Source organism: Scyliorhinus canicula, chromosome 14, assembly GCF_902713615.1.
Source record: "Scyliorhinus canicula chromosome 14, sScyCan1.1, whole genome shotgun sequence".
In the NCBI taxonomy this organism is placed as follows: Eukaryota; Metazoa; Chordata; class Chondrichthyes; order Carcharhiniformes; family Scyliorhinidae; genus Scyliorhinus; species Scyliorhinus canicula.
Window position 1 is genome coordinate 49,339,688 of NC_052159.1, and position 19,274 is coordinate 49,358,961.

At 47.0% G+C, this 19,274-nt stretch overlaps 1 protein-coding gene across 9 annotated transcripts in view; it reads left to right on the plus strand.

Annotated features, from left to right (window-relative positions):
• Positions 1 to 14,364: 14,364 nt before the first annotated feature.
• The window catches only part of rnf6 (ring finger protein (C3H2C3 type) 6), a 61,414-nt gene continuing 56,504 nt past the window's right edge, over positions 14,365 to 19,274 (plus strand). For 2 of the 9 annotated variants that reach the window (XM_038819140.1, XM_038819142.1), the window contains exons 1-2: positions 14,409 to 14,533; positions 17,528 to 17,667. In XM_038819140.1, coding sequence (XP_038675068.1) covers positions 17,590 to 17,667 — 78 coding nt within the window. In that variant the 5' untranslated portion in view covers positions 14,409 to 14,533; positions 17,528 to 17,589. Of the gene's footprint in view, positions 14,534 to 17,527; positions 17,668 to 19,274 lie in introns of all 9 variants that reach the window. The other 7 variants (XM_038819141.1, XM_038819148.1, XM_038819144.1 and 4 more) reach the window with 7 other exon arrangements.

Genomic DNA, 19,274 nt, shown 5'->3' on the forward strand with positions numbered 1-19,274 from the left:
GACTACTAGGCGCAATCTTTCACGCCCATGTCGAAAGCCTCAGGTCTCCTAAAAAGCAGCATTTTAAAATTTGCCCTGACCTTGCTCTCATGCTGAGGAATTCGTGTGCAATCCGGCATCTAGAAACGCAGCTGTAGTTTTTGCTTGTCACCGTATAATATCTTCAGAAGTCCCAAGAATGTGATATAAGTATAGGTTTATTTGTAAACAAACGTAAAAACCGCAATGCGCCATACAGCACACAAGACCCAGCCAGGACTACCAATCATGCCAGTCCGAATCCAGGCCAGCTTTTAAGCATTATTTTCACGAGTCTCAGGTGCTAGGCATCTGCCCCTCAGCAGGGGAGCTCGTATTCCAATCAACTGGGTCATCCCCGTGGTTCTCGTGGGGTTATTACAAGGACTTAGCTTGACAGTAACCCAGGAAATGTAAGTTTGAAATCTGGTTTAATTCGTAACTCCACAACCGACCACCCCCTGACCTGACTACCCACCTATCCATCTCACCCACGAACTCATCCAACCACTTACCCATTCACTAATCACATTCAAATTCTGGACCTTTACACTTACCTAGGTACAGCAGCTAATGTCGTAAAAAGTTCTCACTTTTCCCAGCTGTGATGGAGTTCCACAGGAGATGTTGCGCTGCAGAAAGATCCTGGAATACATTTGCAGTGGCAAATCCTTCACAGGCAATGGCAATGAGTGGAGCAATGCAGCTGACCAGAAGATTCAGGCCATTGATTTGGTGCTATCTTGATGTATTTCTTCATATCAGCATTTCATCCATGACTTGAATATTAACAATTTCTCTGACTAGTGCCAGAATATACATTATCCTTGACCAGGGCATGCACAACATTTTGCTTCATTCATTCACGCTGCACAGAACTTGTCATTGTTAAATAGGGCTTTATGGGACATCACTCTTGTGGCTTCGGCAGCCAATACACGAGTAGAAATAGCGAGCCATGAGGACGAATCATGTCATATAATGTGGCAAAGTGGACTGAATTGGCCAAAGAGTTGACTGAATTACTTCAGCCAGTTCATGGTGAATTTTACACACACAAAAAAGGATTCCTTCACCTATGTGAAGATTATCCTGGTTTTTTAAAAAATAATTTTTATTGAGATTTTCAAAAAATATCAAAAACAGAAAATAACAAGAAAACAGTATTAACAAAAAAAAGAGAAAAAACACAACCCCCAAAACGAACCCCCCCCCCCCCCCCCCCCCCCCAGCAACTACAAAAAGAAATAGGTAAGCACATATTCAATAAACACATGTACACATTTCTCCTCTCCCTCGAAACCAACCCCCCCCCCTCTCCCCCCCCAGGTACCTAAAGCTCCTCCGTGCCCTTTTCAGTGGGAGCCTACCAATCCCCTCCTCTTGATCCCCTTGTTGCATGACGAACAGCTCACTCTTACCCAGGTTGAGCTTAGAACATAGAGCATAGAACAGTACAGCACAGAACAGGCCCTTCAGCCCTCAATGTTGTGCCGAGCCATGATCACCCTACTCAAACCCACGTATCCACCCTATACCCGTAACCCAACAACCCCCCCCCTTAACCTTATTTTTATTAGGACACTACGGGCAATTTAGCATAGCCAATCCACCTAACCCGCACATCTTTGGACTGTGGGAGGAAACCGGAGCACCCGGAGGAAACCCACGCACACAGGGGGAGGACGTGCAGACTCCACACAGACAGCTTGTACCCTGAAAAGCCCCCAAATTCCCTAAGAATCTTCATCACCTCCGGCATTCCCCCCACTGGGTCCGCCACAGATAGCAACAAGTCATCTGCGTATAGTGACACTCGGTGCTCCTCCCCACCCCGCTGCAGACCCCTCCAATTCCTCGACTCCCTCAACGCCATGGCCAGGGGTTCAATTGCCAACGCAAAGAGCAAGGGGGACAGGGGACACTCCTGTCTCGTCCCCTGGTACAACCGAAAGTACTCCGATCTCCTCCTATTCGTGGCTATGCTCGCCATCGGGGCCTCATATAACAGCCTCACCCAACTGACAAACCCCTCCCCGAACCCAAACCTTTCCAGCACCTCCCACAAGTACCTCCACTCATCCCTATCAAAGGCCTTCTCCGCCTCCCCTTCTACCGGCGGCATCATTATAACATTCAGAAGCCTACGTATATTGGTGTTCAGCTGCCTTCCCTTCACAAACCCCATCTGGTCCTCATGAATGACCCCCGGCACACAGTCCTCTATATTGTGGCCAAGATCTTCGCCAACAGCTTGGCATCCATATTTAACAGCGAGATCGGCCTATATGATCTACACTGCAGGGGGTCCTTGTCCCGTTTAAGGATCAAGGAAATCAGCGCCCGTGACATAGTCGGGGGCAAAGCCGCCCCCTCCCTTGCCTCGTTAAAGGTCCTAACCAACAGGGGGCCCAGCAGGTCTGCGTACATTTTGTAAAATTCGACCGGGAACCCATCCGGCCCCGGAGCCTTCCCCGACTGCATGCTGCTTATTCCAGTGACCAGTTCCTCCAGCTCAATCGGCGCCCCCAGCCCCTCCTCCACCTTCGGAAATCTCAGCCTGTCCAAAAAGCGCCCCATTCCCCCCCCCCCCCCCCCACCTCCACCGGGGGCGTGGACCGGTACAATTCCCCATAAAAGTCCCTGAAGACCCCATTAATGTCCACCCCCCTTCGCACCACATTTCCTCCCCTATCCTTCATTCCACTAATCTCCCTGGCCGCATCCCGATTACGGAGCTGATGCGCCAGCATCCCACTCGCCTTCTCCCCATATTCGTACACCACTCCCTGTGCCTTCCTCCACTGAGCTTCCGCTTTTCTGGTGGTCAGCAAGTCGAACTTGGCCTGAAGGTTACGCCGCTCCCTCAGCAATCCCTCCTCCGGAGCCTCCGCGTATCTCCTGTCCACCCTCACCATCTCCCCCACCAACCTCTCTCTCTCTCTTTGCTCTCCCCTCTCCCTATGGGCTCGGATGGAAATCAACTCCCCTCTAATCACCGCCTTCAATGCCTCCCAAACCGTCCCCACCCGGACCTCCCCATTATCACTGGCCTCTAAGTACCTCTGGATACACCCCCGTACCCGCCCGCTCACCTTCTCATCCGCCAGCAGCCCCGCCTCCAGGCACCAGAGCGGGCGCTGGTCCCTCTCCTCCCCCAGCTCAAGGTCCACCCAGTGCGGGGCATGATCCGAAATGACTATGGCCGAATACTCGGCATCCTCCACCCTCGAAATCAGCCCCCTGCTCAGAACAAAAAAATCGATCCGGGAATAGGCTTTATGTACGTGGGAGAAAAATGAATACTCCCTGGTCCTCGGCCTCACGAACGTCCAAGGATCCACCCCTCCCATCTGATCCATAAACCCCCTCAACACCTTAGCCGCCGCGGGTCTCCTGCCCGTCCTGGACATGGATCGATCCAATGGGGGATCCAGCACTGTATTAAAGTCCCCCCCCAGTATCAGGCCCCCCGTCTCCAGATCTGGAATGCGGCCCAACATGCGCCGCATAAAACCCGCATCGTCCCAATTTGGGGCATAGACATTCACCAGCACCACCCGCTCCCCTTGCAACTTGCCGCTCACCATCACATATCTCCCTCCACTGTCAGCCACCACCTTTGACGCTTCAAACGACACCCTTTTTCCCACCAGGATCGCCACCCCCCGATTTTTTGCATCCAGCCCCGAATGAAACATTTGGCCTACCCAGCCCTTCCTCAGTCTAACCTGGTCCGCCATCTTCAGGTGCGTCTCCTGGAGCATAGCCACGTCCGCCTTCAGCCCCTTCAGATGTGTAAACACCCGGGCCCGTTTGACCGGCTCATTCAGCCCCCTCACATTCCAAGTTATTAGCCATTTCAGAGGGCTCCCTGCCCCCCTCCCTTGCGACTAGCCATGACCAATCCCCTGCCCGCCCAGGGCCAGCGCCCCCTGCTCGGCCCGTTCCCCACGGCGGCAAACCCCCACCCCGGCCCTCCCTGCATACCCCAGCTCCTTCCTGGTCATTTCAGCAGCAACCCGGTACCCCCCCCCCCCCCCCTCAGGCTAGGACCCCTCCCAGCCGAGTTACGCCCTCCATAGCATTCCCATGAGCCAGCTAACTTCTGCTGACCCCGGCGGCTCCCGCCACACCTCCGACCCCTCCCAACGTGGGGCTACTTCTCCTCCCCATACCCATCAGCAGACCCTCCTCTTCCCTCTCCCGTTCTCGCGCGGGGAAAAAAGCCCGCGCTTCTCAGCTCCGACCCCGCCCCCATCCACCCTCAGCACGGGAAACAAAAGAAAAGCCCGCGCTTTCCCCCTGCCCGACCCCGCCTCCTCGAGGGTAGCCCCCCTTGTCGGCCCCCACCACCAGCTCCCCACACTCCAGGTCTACCCCCCAACTCGAGCCCATCCACCGAACCCACGCAAAAAAGACAGCGCCACACAACCAGCTTAAAACAGCATGAAACAGAGAACCCCCCCACACCAAAAGTTAACACAGTTGTTTACAAACCCCCGACCCTCAGTTAGAGTCCAACTTCTCGGCCTGCACAAAGGCCCACGCCTCCTCCGGGGACTCAAAATAAAAGTGCCGGTCCTTGTAGGTGACCCACAGACGCGCCGGCTGTAACATGCCAAACTTCACACTCTTTCTGTGGAGCACCGCCTTCGTCCGGTTGTACCCGGCCCTCCGCTTAGCCACCTCCGCACTCCAGTCATGGTAGATCCGTACTACCGTGTTCTCCTACTTGCTACTCCGCTCCTTCTTGGCCCACCTAAGCACACTCTCGGTCAACGAACCGGTGGAACCGCACCAGCACCGCCCATTGCGGCTCAGTCGGCTTGGGCCTCCTGGCCAGTATTCTGTGGGCCCCTTCCAGCTCCAGGGGCCCCTGGAAGGACCCAGCTCCCATCAGCAAGTTCAGCAAAACAACCACATAGGCCCCCAGGTCTGACCCCTCCATGAGGCCCAGGATCCGCAAATTTTTCCGCCTCGACCGGTTCTCCATCTCCTCGAACCGCTCCTGCCACTTCTTATGGAGCACCTCATGCATCTCCACCTTTACTGCAAGGGCCGCGGCCTCATCCTCTCTTTCGGAGGCTTGTTGTCGGAGCTCCCGGATCTCCACCCCCTGGGCTGTCTGCGTCGCCAGCAGCTTGTCCGTATTAGCCTTCAGCGAGCCGAGCAGCTCCCATTTTAGCTCCTGAAAACAACGCTGGAGAGTCTCCTGCTGCTCCTGCGCCCACTTCCTCCATTCCTCGAGGCCTCCGCCGGCCGCCATCTTGTTTTTCTTCCCCCGCATTTTCTTAGGCGCTGCCACCACTATTTTGCTGGCCCCACTCCTGGACCAGACCATAGAACACTGGGGATCCACTGCAGACACCTTCCCACGTCGGGAACCGTCGATCAAGTACCGCTGGGGGCCCTTAAAAGAGCCCAAAAGTCCGTTCCTGGCAGGAGCTGCCGAACTTGCGGCTTAGCTCCGCATAGCCGCAACCGGAAGTCCGTGAAGATTATACTGTTAAAAAGCTTGGATAAAATAAAGATTGAAGAATTGGATTAAAGGGAATTGATAAGGTTCAGCTGCTCAGAGATTGCTGATATGCAAATTAGCTTAGCAGCAAGGTAAACTGCTATTTACTTGCATAAAGTGGAGAACTGCAAAGCACAGAATTGGAGGTGTTAAAACTGCAGACGGTAAGAGTTCAAAGTGGAGACATAAGAATGCACGTGACACTAACGTGCATGACTTCTAAGACGAGATGCCGAGATGGGATAAGATCAAAAGGGATAAATGATATATCAGTGGTAGAGTTAATTCTGTAGTGGAGAGAAGCACAGCTGATGAACAACTATGACCATAACCGCACCCAGCTGGAAAAGAAGCTCTCCTGAAAGCAGTTAATTGGGTTTTGTATTGTGGCCTTTCTTGTGTTTTATAGTTTAATAAACATTCTTTTCTGTGAATGATTAAAAGACTGGACCTTTCCTCACTGGTTTCCATATTATTTTTTTCATGTTTTTATTCCAAAGTTTTCAATAATTTTTACAAAACACTACAAAAAAGAAAATAATGCAAAGAGAACAAAGCAATATATCAACAAAAAAAACGCTTAACCCTCTATCCAGCTACGAATTTAACAAACAAAGCAATACAAAATGGGGGATCTGCCCCTACCAATAAAGTTAAAACAGCCCATCCATCCGCCCGCCCTCCCGGTTGCTGCTGCTGCTGACCTCCACCTATCGTTCCGAGAGACGGTCAAGGAACGGTTGCCACCGCCTGGAGAACCCCTGCAGAGACAAGGCAAGGCAAACTTTATCTTCTCCAACCTGAGAAACCTAGCCATGTCACTGACCCAAGCCTCCACGCTTGGGGGATTCGCGTCCCTCCACATTAACAAGAGCCTTCTCCGGGCTACCAAGGAGGCAAAGGCCAGAACTCCGGCCTCTTTCGACTCCTGCATTCCCGGATCATCCGATACCCCAAATATCGCTAACCCCTAACTCGGTTTTACCCAAGTGTCCAAGATCTTGGACATAGCCTTTGCGAAGAGCTTCCAAAATTCCGTAAGTGCCGGGCATGACCAGAACATATGAGCATGATTAGCTGGGCTCCCTGAACACCTCACACACCTGTCCTTTACCCCAAAAAACTTACTCATTCTCGCCCCTGTCATATGCGCCCGATGCATATGACCCGGGGCTGGTTTAGCTCACCAGGGGCTGTTTTAGCTCACCAGGCTAAATCGCTGGCTTTTAAAGCAGGCCAGCAGCATGGTTCGATTCCCGTACCAGCCTCCCCGGACAGGCGCCGGAATGTGGCGACTAGGGGCTTTTCACAGTAACTTAATTGAAGCCTACTCGTGACAATAAGCGATTTTCATTTTTCATTTTCATTTCATGCACCACTTTAAATGGAATCAGGCTAAGCCTGGCGCAAGATGAGGAGGAATTGACCCTGTCCAGGGCATCAGCCCACAGGCCCTCATCCAGCTCCTTGCCCAGCTCCTCCTCCCACTTGCCCTTCAGCTCTTCTACCGAGATCTCCTCCGCCGCCTGCAGCTCCTGATATATTTCCAGTATCTTGCCATCCCCAACCCACACACCCGAAACCAGCCTACCCTGTATCCTCCGAGCAGGCAGCAGCAGGAATTCCCCCACCTGCTATTTCACGAACACACAAACCTGCACGAACCTAAAGGTATTCCCCGGGGGTAGCCCAAATTTCTCTTCCAGCGCCCTCTGACTAGCAAAGGTATCATCAATAAACAAGTCCCCCATTCTTTTGATTACCGCCCTATGCCAACTTAGGAACCCACCATCTATCCTACCTGGAACGAACCTATGATTGTTCCGTATCGGGGTCCAAACTGAGGCCCTCACCTCCCCCCTATGCCGTCTCCACTGCCCCCAGACCCTCAATGTCGCCGCCACCACCGGGCTCGTGGTGTACCGCGTTGGCGGAAGCGGCAACGTCGCCAGTGCCCCCAAGCTAGTGCCTATACAGGACGACGCTTCTAGCCTTTTCCACGCCACCCCCTCTCCCTCCATTACCCACTTCCGAATCATAGACACATTTGCTGCCCAGTAATAGCTGCACAAGTTTGGCAGTGCCAACCCACCCCCCTCACGACTGCGCTCCAAAAACAGTCTCTGAGCCCACAGGGTCTTATTTGCCCACACAAATCCCGTAATACTCCTATTTACCCGCTTAAAGAAGGACTTGGGGATGAGAATAGGCAGGCACTGGAAGGCGAACAGGAACCTAGGGAGAACCGTCATTTTTACGGACTGCACCCTACCCGCCAGGGAGAGTGGCAACACATCCCACCTCCTAAAGTCCTCCTCCATCTGATCCACCAGGCTCGCTAAGTTGAGCTTGTGTAAAACCCCCCAACTTTTGGCTACCTTGATACCCAAGTGCCAAAAGCTCCTCTCCACCATCTTAAGCAGGAGTTCCCCCAATCTCTTTTCCTGGCCCCTCGCATGCACCACAAAAAGCTCGCTTTTCTTCACATTTAACTTGTATCCCGAGAAGTTTCCAAAATCCCTAAGAATCGGCATAACCTCCGTCATCCCCTCAATGGATCTGCAATATACAAAAGCAGGTCATCCGCATACAGTGAAACGCGGTGTTACTGGTTTCCATATTAGATCATTCGCCATCACGCAAATGGACCAAAGACCAGAACATGTGTGTGATTGGCCGGCCCAATGGAACACCTGTCTTCTATCTCCAGGAACAATAACCACTCAACCTAGATTTGGTCAGGTGCACCACCTTAAGCTGGATTTGACCAAGCTGTGCACAAGAAGATGTGGATCTCACCATGCACAGGACCTCACTCCACACCTCATCATCCACTATAGGCCCCAGCTCCGTCTGGAGTAGACATGACCACTGGGATCGAGGAGTACCTAGCTGGAGAAAACGTAAGGGAAGCCATCGCTAACGTCCACAGACGAGGTCCCCATCACAACCTCACCATTGAAGAACTACCCTACGGATCCTTGGAAATCAACCTATTAACTATCCAAAAGAAAGATTTAGGGATGATGATAAGGAGACATTGAAACAAAAGCCTTGGAAGAATATTCATTTTATAGACTGGACTCTGCCCGCCATGGACAAAGGAAGGTTGTCCCACTTTTGCAGATCGGACTTAATCTTGTCCACCAGACTATTCAATACAGTAAATACTTTACCCTTAATTACTATCTCTGTTCCCAATTAAACAAGGAAAAACATACAGCTCTCAATCCACCTAACATCCAAAATGCACAGATTAATACTTACTTTCCAGAACAGATTTGGCTCCTGTTAGAACTCCTGCAGACTCTGGCTGGATGTCTTCAGAAAGCTGTTTGAAGTGGTTTGTTTCAGATTTCTTCTATTCCTCAGACAAGTCTGCTCTGCTTTAAATACTATTTAAAAAAAAAACTATACTGCTGCTGAGAGCGAAAGGCTTTACTTGTGGTCTAAAAGGGTAGCTAGATTAATACTCTACTCAAAATGCTTTCTCAAAATGTCTGAATACCTTGGTTCCACCCCAGCAATTACATCATCTCCCCAAGCTGAAAACAAATTAACTGCCCAAGCTGAAACACATTACTCTGGTCAATTTCATCTCTGGCTCCTAAAAGCTTTCTGGTCTTGCAAAACAAGACTATTTTAAAAATCATAATTGCTGCCGTCAACACATTCTAGCCCCAGGCTTTTAACGCTTAAATTGTTAAATGTTTATTATCCAACATTCGTCACAGATTGGACATGTCTACATTTAGGATCTCCCTTTTCAGTGCTTCACACTGGTTTTCCATTGATTTAATCTCTAACAGTGCTGTCCAGTCCATCTCAGCCAAGTTCCTTCTCATTCTTGCAAAATATGCTTCCCCAGTTCAAAACTTATCCTCCTATTTTATCTCTGTCCTTTTACCTGGTAATACTGAATCTAATTGAATTGTGATCACTCTCCCAGATATGGTTGACAACTGTCACTTCACCCACCTGCCCTTCTTCGTTCCCCAAGTCTCGAATCGCATCTCCTCGCGTTGGGTTTGTCACCAATTGGTTGAAAACATTTCCTTGACACACTGCATGAATTATTCTTCCTCAGTGCCCCTTCTATTGTTTGAGTTCGAGTTGATATTGGGATAGTTAAAGTATCATCTACAAGGTGCACTGCAGCAACTCACCAAGGTTCCTGACATTGAGATAGTTAAAGTCTCCTATGATTGCCCTCGTTCTTACACGCAGAAATTTGCCTACCTAATTGTTCTTTCTCCCTTTCACTATTTGGGGGTCTGTAGAATACTCCCAGTGGTGACTCCCCTTTTTGGGGGCAGTTTAGAACCATTTAGTGTATCATCCCGTCTTATAACTGGAATTGATTATTTGACCATTAGTGCTGCCCCTCCTCCTTTTTGATCTCCCACACTTTCATGTCTGAAGACTCTACAACTAGGGATATTGAGTTGCCAGTTTTGCCCCTCCCTTAGCCAGGTTTCCGTTATAGCAATGACATCCTGCTGCCATGTATCTACCTGTGCCTTGTTTGCAATAGTCCTCGAATTGAAGTATAAACAGTTTAACCCTGTCAATTTCCCTTGCTGGACACTTTTGAAACATTGTTTCTCCTGTAATTCCAAGTATATCACTACATCTTCTACATCACTAGATAATGTTCTGCCACCATTTTCTTGATCTGAATCTGACCCTATTCCTGTCACACTAGTTAAATATACGATGTCATCTGTGTTAATCTTAAAACCTGTGTGTAACTGTTCACCTACGAGGGAGTATTGTATTATAATCCATTTTTTCATGTTTAATAAATTATGTTTTCTTATAATCAGCAGTCGTGTGAGTCATTTAAAAAAAATTCAACTATGGAATGTGGGCATCACGGTTAGGCCAGCATTTATTGCCCATCCCTAGTTGCCCTTCAGAAGGTGGTGGTGAGTTCCCTTCTTGAACCGCTGCAGTCCTTGAGGTGTAGGGACACCCACTGTGCTGTTAGGGAGAGAGTTCTAGGATGTTGTCCCAATGAGTGAAGGAACGGCGATATATTTCGAAGTCTGGATGGTGGAGTGTCTTGGAGGGGAACCTCCAGGTGGTGGAATTTCGAGGTATCTACTGCTCTTGTCCTTCTAGGTGGTTGTGGGTTTGGAAGATGTTGTCTTAGGAACCTTGGTGAGTCGCTGCAGTGCATCTTGTAGATGATACACATGGCTGCCAGTTTTAATGTGGCTAGTCCAGTTCAGTTTCTGATCAATGCTAACCCCCCCGGATGTTGATAGTGGGGGATTCAGCAATGGTAATGTCATTGAATGTCAAGGGCCAGTGGTCAGATCCTCTCTTGTAGGAGATGGTCATTGCCTGGCACTTGTGTGGCGTGAATGTAACTTGCCATTTGTCAGCTCAAGCCTGGATATTGTCCAGGTCTTGCTGCATTTGGACATGGACTGCTTCATTATTTGTGGAGTCACCAATAATGCTGAACATTGTGTAGTCATCCGCAAATATCCCCACTTCTGACGTTATGATGGAAGGGAGGTCATTGATGAAGCAGCTAAAGATGGTTTGGCCCAGGACACTACCCTGAGGAACTCCTGAAGTGATGTTCTCGAGTTGAGATGGTTGACCTCCAACCACCACAACCATCTTCCTTTGTGCCAGGTATGACTCTAACCAGCAGAGAGTTTCCCCCAATTCCCATTGACTCCAGTTTAGTTGGGGCTGCTTGATGCCATGCTCGGTCAAATACTGCCTTGATGTCAAGGGCAGTCACTCTCACCTCACCTGACATTCGGCTCTCTTGTCCATGTTTGAACCAAGGCTGTAATGATTAGAAAAAGGTCAAAGTTACAGTCTTTTCTGCCAGGATTCCATTCTGGGATCTTTCCGTTCAGTTATAACTTTGGGCGGTGGTGTCGCACAGTTGCTTCACAGCTCCAGGATCCCAGATTCTCGGCTTGGGTCACTGTCTGTGCGGAGTCTGCACGTTCTCCCCATGTCTGCGTGGTTTTCCACTGGGTGCTCCGGTTTCCTCCCACAGTCCAAAGATGTGCAGGTTAGGTGGATTGGCCATGATAAATTACCCTTGGTGATCAAAAAAGGTTAGCTGGGGTTACTGGGTTGTGGGGATAGGGTGGAGATGTGGGCTTAAGTAGGGTGCACTTTCCATGAGCAGGTGCAGATTCGGTGGGCCGAATGCCCTCCTTCTGCACTGTAAAAGCTATGAAATTCTATAATAACTTCAACTGGGATTGTAACAGGATATTAAGGGAAACAGTTTAGATAGAGAGGAGCTTTTTTGCCACTGGTTGGTCAGTCTGGTACTCTGAACATAGTCTAAATATAGAGCCAGACCTTTCAGGCGTGAAATTGGAACTGCATAAAAGATAGAAATTTCGAACGCTCTTCTGCAATTGATGCTAGATCAATTGTTAAATTTAAAGCTGAATCATAGTACCTTTGGTTAACAAGAATCTAAGAGATAAGGGGGCAAAACCAAGGAGTTGGGTTACAGATCAGCTATGATCTCATTGGATGGCTCGAGGGTTCAAATGGCCATGCCTTGTTCCTATGGATCAGCTATCGCCTCTGATCTTTATCTCCCTCCGGAATATCTGTTCACTTGTGAAGAAAGATTTTGACATCCAAAGAAATTAGGTCTTTCCCCTTCATGAAACCTCCCCAACTAGTTATACCTTCGAGCAACTTGCCTCACCCAGACCAGACTGCTGTGGTGCAGCCCTCAACATCAAATACAACCATGGTCTGTCCCACCACTCCTCTCGCCTTTTTTACTTTATTTGAGAATCACACCTTATTCAATCGCTCTTGCTTCCTCTTCGAAACCCTCAGTCTCTGCTACCCACCCTTGGACCACACCAAATCTCTCACAGACATGTCTTCCCAGCTTCTTTGGCCTCTGTAGAGAGACTTCTCTTTGTTGTGATTTTTTTTATTATTTCAACCTCTATCTCAACTCATCATCCATCACTGGAGTTCATTTTTCTTCTCTCCTCTGATTGCACAAAGTAAATGTAAAATTTTCATTGGCTGTGTTGGTTTCCACTTGGTGCTCTGTTTTCCTCCCTCAGTCCAAAGATGTGCAGGTTAGGTGGATTGGCTATGCTAAATTTCCTCTTAATGTCCAACGGTTAGATGGAGTTACAGGGTTGCAGGGGACTGGGTCTAGATAGGGTGCTCTTTCAGAGGATTGGCACAGACTTGATGCACCAAATGGCCTTCTTTTGCACTGTAGGGGATTCTATGAAAGCAAACTTTTTTTTTTAATTTATAAAAATAATTAAAATGTGTCAAGCAGGAAAATTAATCAATAACTTTTCAGTTAGCAGAGCTGGACACAGATCAAGCCCCAAGTTGTCAACCGGGAAGGGTTGAGCCAAGATGTTGAATTTAACTAACACTAACATTACATTTGGCCCTGGCAGAACTCATGGGAAAGTGGGGGTCGAAAAGGGGTTGCCTTTCAGTCTGGCTTTTCCTCCATTCCCAGTCTGCTGTGTTGATAGGTTTTTGGAGAAGGACGAGAGGGTGTATGTATGTCCAGCTCACTCCTAGTCTCTGGGTTCTCGTTCTCATGCACGCTCAAAAAGACTTGCTCGCACACACAGGCTCGTTCACTCCCCACCAGGGCCCATGAGGTTTGGACACTTTGCATCCTTGCATTCAGGCCTTCCTGACCTCCACCTGCTCCATGGGCCATGTCGCTGTCTCCTACTGTGCAGGATTTCCCAACTTTTGCTCGATTGTCAAACACGTTGCTCCCAGCTTGCCACCCATTTCACCGCTCATCTTCCCTTGCATGGGAAGGCCCACAGCCCAATAAGGAAGCAGCTTGATTTCATGTTCTCTGCCAACTGAGCTTGTATGCAGATGTTGTTTTTGTTTATTTTTTAATTCTGTGATCAATAAATGAACAAACCACCAAGGGGTAATATTCAGGTGAGGCTAGGAGGCTAGGTGATGATTGTCTAAAATAAACTGGACTTTAAAAAAAATTGAAAGAGAGCAATCACTGTAATGGTGTCAAATTGTGCTTCCTCATCTCACTCGGTCTGGGCCTCCAGCTGCCACCTGGTCAGCAGGTGGCTGGACAGGTGCTGTTGCTGCAATGACTGCTGAAACTTGTGGTCTCCCCAACCCATTCTGCCATCTTGACGCCTGTACTTCTATCGGGGCTGGTGCTGTGTGGGAGGATAAGGGAGAATGTGTGCTGTAAAAAGGAGAAACCACTCACCTTCGCACTGCTTTTCCAATCAAAGACTGCATCTCTCCTGAATTTGCTGCGATGGAGCAGCTCCTCAGATTTTGACTTTCATTCAATTTACCTGCAGTTTCAATAAGGTGCATACAAAGTCTTCGGGAGCTAAGTTGTGGCTCACGGGCTGCACAAGCCTGGGGGAGACGTGGAGAATTTTGTTTTGTGGGGTGCAGTGTCAGGATAAGAGAGCAATATTCAGGACTAAGGAGGGAAATTACTTCAAAGTGTTGTAAATTTTTGGCATTCTCTATCCCAGATTATGGATGTGCCATGTTAAATACATTTAAACTGGGATGGACAGATTTTTTATATCCCAGGGAATCAAATGATATAGGGAGCAGATGATAAAGTTGCTCCTATTTCCAATGTTCTTGTACCTACTTTTAAAGTCGGGATGTGCACTCTTTTCTTGAAATTTATCGGAGGGGGTGGCGAGGGCCGCAAGGCCCGGTGCCATCACGTGCGCACACAAGGCGGGACACGGTTCTAGACGAGCACGCACACGCACGGGGCACAATCCCCGGCCGGCTCGCGCCCGAGCCAGGGTCACGTGCTGCTGTAGCTCCGTTCTCCGTGCGCATGCGCCACTGCCCAGTTTACGACCGAAGCAGCAGCTGTGAAGCTAAATCTGTGTCAGCGGCGAAGAAGCGTCTGTGAGGTATCGCCTTTCTCTAACACATTCGGTGCTGTGTGACTGCCTGGGCGTTTCATTAACGTGAAGTACAAAGGTCGAGATTTATTTCAAAAAAAAAATCGACGGCTCATTTATTCAATCTTCCATTTAGCCGTCCTATTTAAGCGGTTTGTTTTTTCGTGGTCCGTTACGGATCAGTCTAACGTGATGGCCTCGTCCCGCCCCTGGTTAAACGATGGTTGGTTGGGTTGTGTCGCAGAAAATGGCGTCAGAGATTATTTGAATTCCGTATGGTCCGTTCGGATGTCAATCGTTTCCTTGGTCGCTTGCGATCACGTTAGGTTGTATTTTGGCTTGTAACATAGGGGGTCCAAAACTGGATTTAAAAACCTTTTCCTTCACATTTTTATATTTTTTGTTGTGGTTTTAGTTTTGTTTTATCTTAAATTCCGCTCCATTTAGTTGCCCGGAGGACCAAGATTTCCTTTAGTCCTAATGTCAGTGAACTCTGCAAACATCAGTTGTGCCACTGGTTTAAGTGTCGATGCATGAGGAGTGAAAAATAAAACTATCTCTTCAATTTTTTGGTCACCTGATCTTTGTTAGTGTATTTGTGTCTGGCCTAACCAGGTTCATTATCCTGATGCAGAACAATCTGGGATAATCCAACACAGGCTGCATGAAGATTTTTATCCCAACACCTAGTGATTATATATTCCAGATAATCTTTTGGAATCCATCACCCAGTGATTATGTATTTTAGATAATTTCCTGCAATGTTATGACATTTTATGTGAAGAACGCTCAGTAACTTGACATCCTAGTCAACATAAAAAATGATCAATATGAAATGTAAAAGTTATAGTTAGTGAGCAATTAATATTAGTAATTAATTAGGTGAATTATTTCAAGGCTACAATCTAATTTTTGGCTGAGATTACTGCTTTAAGATATTCTAATTAATTTATTTATAATGGATTAGTAATGTCCAATCTTCTCAATTTGAATGTTACCAAATTAATTCCTAATATTTGCTTATGCATCATTTGGGACAGTGCAGTACAATTTGCTGTGCAATTTAAAGGAAAGTAATTGAATTTGCTGTAAATTGAGATCCGTGTTCGCCCTTGGTGTTCATCTGACTATAACATCCAGTATATAAATTGTACCGTAATGGTACTTTTCAGATAAATTCTTTCTTCATTTAGTGTACTATTTTTAAGAAGCATTTACTGTATCTTGTGACCCAGCAGCCATTTTGTTGGAAGACAATGCACAGGTCTTGCAAATCTTTCTTGTTTGACTAGCCTCTGAATTTATTAGCAGACTTGATGTTTGGATCAAAGGAATGCTCTGCGGAGCACTCCTAAAGAGAAATACGTGATTTCCATTACACAATTTTTATGACATTCCCAGATTAAAATGTTCAAATTTTGAAGTGACTTTGCAGATTACAGTGCTGTCTGTATCCTGAACTGCCATTTTTCTTTTGCTGCTCTGAATCCTGATACCCTCTGGCATTGAGTATGATCAGGTTGGTGTGTCAGTGCTTATGCATTGTGGCCCAGCTCCTTACTCTTAATTTGGTTGAGTTTTTTCAGAGTGTTTGTTGATGTTTAACATAGTGCAAGGTTTTTAAATCTTCTGAAGAACGATTGTGTCCAAAATAATTGAATGAAAACTTCATATACCCATGCCGATGCTTTATTAAACATAAGTATAGCTGCATTATTTGATTGTATATCCATTGTTTGTCATTTTCACTCCTAGTAAACATGGGTCATTTGGAGATATTGCTTTCTCATGTCTAACATCCATTAAAGAATACCCTAATCTGTCATGTTATGATAATGCACCTTAGGCACAGCATAGAGGGAAAATCTGGGAGACCACGATGACTTGGACACCTTTTGCTGTTCTTGATAACAAGAAGAAAACGGCAGCACATTCTATATTTATGAATAGCTGCTAAAAAATGAAAATCTTAATCTGCATTACAAGCGATTATTAGGATGATGATTGATCTGTGGAATAAAAGGGCAATACTGCAGATGCTGGAAGTATTTAAGAAGTTCTGGCAAAACCTGTGGATTGCAGCTTAGTGAAGACTAAATGTAATCTTTAAATGAATTATGGTCAGTGGCTGGGAGATAATTGGGCCACAGAAAGCTCATTTGGTTTCCATGCTTTCTGACAATTTTCTATTCCATAAGTCCTTATATGCGCATTTCTAATGTAGCTTCATGTAACTTGGGTAAGCTGTAATTGCATCCTCCTACCATAGTTGTGTAGTAGTCCCACATTTGTGGAGAGGGGATGAGAGTAATTACAGTGTGGCAAATTTATATGATAGTTTCCATCATAAATGTGGAATTAAGAATTTATGATGGAAAATGTTGACAGGTGTGTAGATACATGTATACGGTTCTAATATAGATGTGGTAATCTACTAATGTTCCTGGATGTAATCCTTTCATGCATAATGTCATCATTTATTTAATTACAAAAATAAATTCTGGACGGGACTATTGGTTTGGTTTTGCATAATATTTCAAGTGAACAATTTATTTTGGGAAAAGGGTGGCAGTCGCATAGAAACTCGAGTCTTTAAAATGCTTACGGCCTGCCTCAACTCCATCATGAAAGGTAAAGATTCTCTCGAAGGTGTCACCTTTCATTTTTCCGAGGTGGAATATCACTTGAATGGTAAGCGCTTTTCAGGATCAGAATTTTACCATTAACCTCTGGACAAGTCAGGACCATTACATAAGATTTCATAATAACTATATAGTTGAAGCACTTCTGGATCTAGACAATAAATTATGTTGTTTACTAGCAGTGGAATTTGGGATGTATTTTATTAATCGTATCAGGGAACACGCGTTATTCATGGGGTTGAGGCCTTGCATTTGGCGATCGTTGTACATTTCTTAGAAGTTGCATAATGCTGATCATTAGAGGATCTTCATGACTATGTGCATGTTTCTGACAAAATACTTCCTGACCACTTTTTATGATTCATGATATCAATATGTCAGTCCTGCAGCTTCAAAGATGATGCTCTACTCTCTTGATTACTTTCCCGCAGCTTTTTGATGTCAGCATGGAGTTCAGAGTGGCGCAGTGATTATCGTGTAATTGTGAATTAGCATGTCTTTTGCTGGTTCTGACCAACTACATCCATTATCAGAAAGACAAATCCTGGTCTCAACAGTGGATAATTTTCAGGTGGGAATGACTGATAAGACTTATTCTAAGGATATTGCAGACCAACAAACCAGGCACCAGGTCTATGCAGCTGCCAATGGGACATTCATGACAGCAAATAATGTGGTCAGTGCTTTCTTTCCTTTGTATCTGTAGTCATCAACAAACAGCCTGGACCCTGGTATCTCTTTATCCTACTCTAAAATTAAAGGCAAGCCCATTGAAAGAGTACGCTAACCGGTGAATTGTGTACATTTGCAAGGGCACAACAATTACATAATGATCCTAAATCAATTTTTTGTTGTTACAATCTCTTTTTTAAAAAGATTTCAATTTCCAGTGACTGACTTGAATGATCACACAAGTTTCCAAGTTTTAAGACTTTTACTGTAACAAACAAATTAAAATCAACAGCGACTAAACATTACAATATACTAAACTACAGAAAAGCTATCGGGCAGGATCCTCTGGTCGTCGACTCTGAAATCGTGTTTGGCGATAGGCCATAGAATCCATGTTTACGCTAGAATCGGGGGCGGTGCCATTTTTGTGATGCTCCGCCCCCTCAAAAACAGCGTACTCAGAGCCCTGATGGGCTGAGTCCCCGGCGGTGTGGGGCGCGTGTCGTCACAACGTTCGGGGACATGGTGTGCGGCTGCGGACTGTGTCGAGCGCCACCACTGTCGTTCCGCTGGCAGGCAATTTTTGGTAGGTCGGGTCTGTGTGTGGCCAGCGCCATATTGCACGGCGCGGCCACCGCAGGCTGCTGCCGTGCTCCTACGCGACCATGGGCCTGGCTGTATTCGCAGGTAAAGCCAGGGCTTTACGCTGCGCAGCTACTAGCCCCCCCCCCCATCAGATGCAAGATCAGTGCGGGGGCGGCGCCGACTTTCTGGTCATAAGACCAGAAGGATCGTGTGGATATAGCCGCAGAATCGGAGAATACAGCCCATCTTTTTTTTAAACCCCACCACCCCTTGAAAATGAAATGAATGAAAATTGCTTATTGTCACGAGTAGGCTTTAATGAAGTTTCTGTGAAAAGCCCCTAGTCGCTGGATCACTGTCCATGTGGAGTTTGCACATTCTCCCCATGTCTGTGTGGGTTCACCCCCACAACCCTAAAAATGTGCAGGGTAGGTGAATTGGCCGCACTAAATTGTCTCTCAATTGGGGGGGAAGAGAATTGGGTAATCCAAATTTTAATTAAAAAAAAAAAGATGGTAAGTGGAGTACACTAAATTCCATACAAATCTTTTAACCCATTAGCTTCTATGAAAAGAAAAAGCACGTAAACACAATCAAAACCAAATCCCATATCACTGAACTAAAAAGCTTGAAATGCATAGTGCACAAGGATCTTCCTGAAGGTCAGCGAAAAACGCAGAAGTGTGTATGTTCTTTCCCAGTCACTTGGCAATTCATTCACTTGGGATTCCATGACTACCTGCTGGGAATGTCACCCAGTGACCTTTTTATTCCAGAGAAGAAATTTGTGAGGAACTGAAAGCACAAACAAATCCACACGATAAATTTATGCACTGGGGAAGATGATGCTTAGCATCACTCAACAAAGTGATGCTTCAGGCAAGAAAAGGGCGAAGACCAAGGTTCTGCAGAATGGGATTA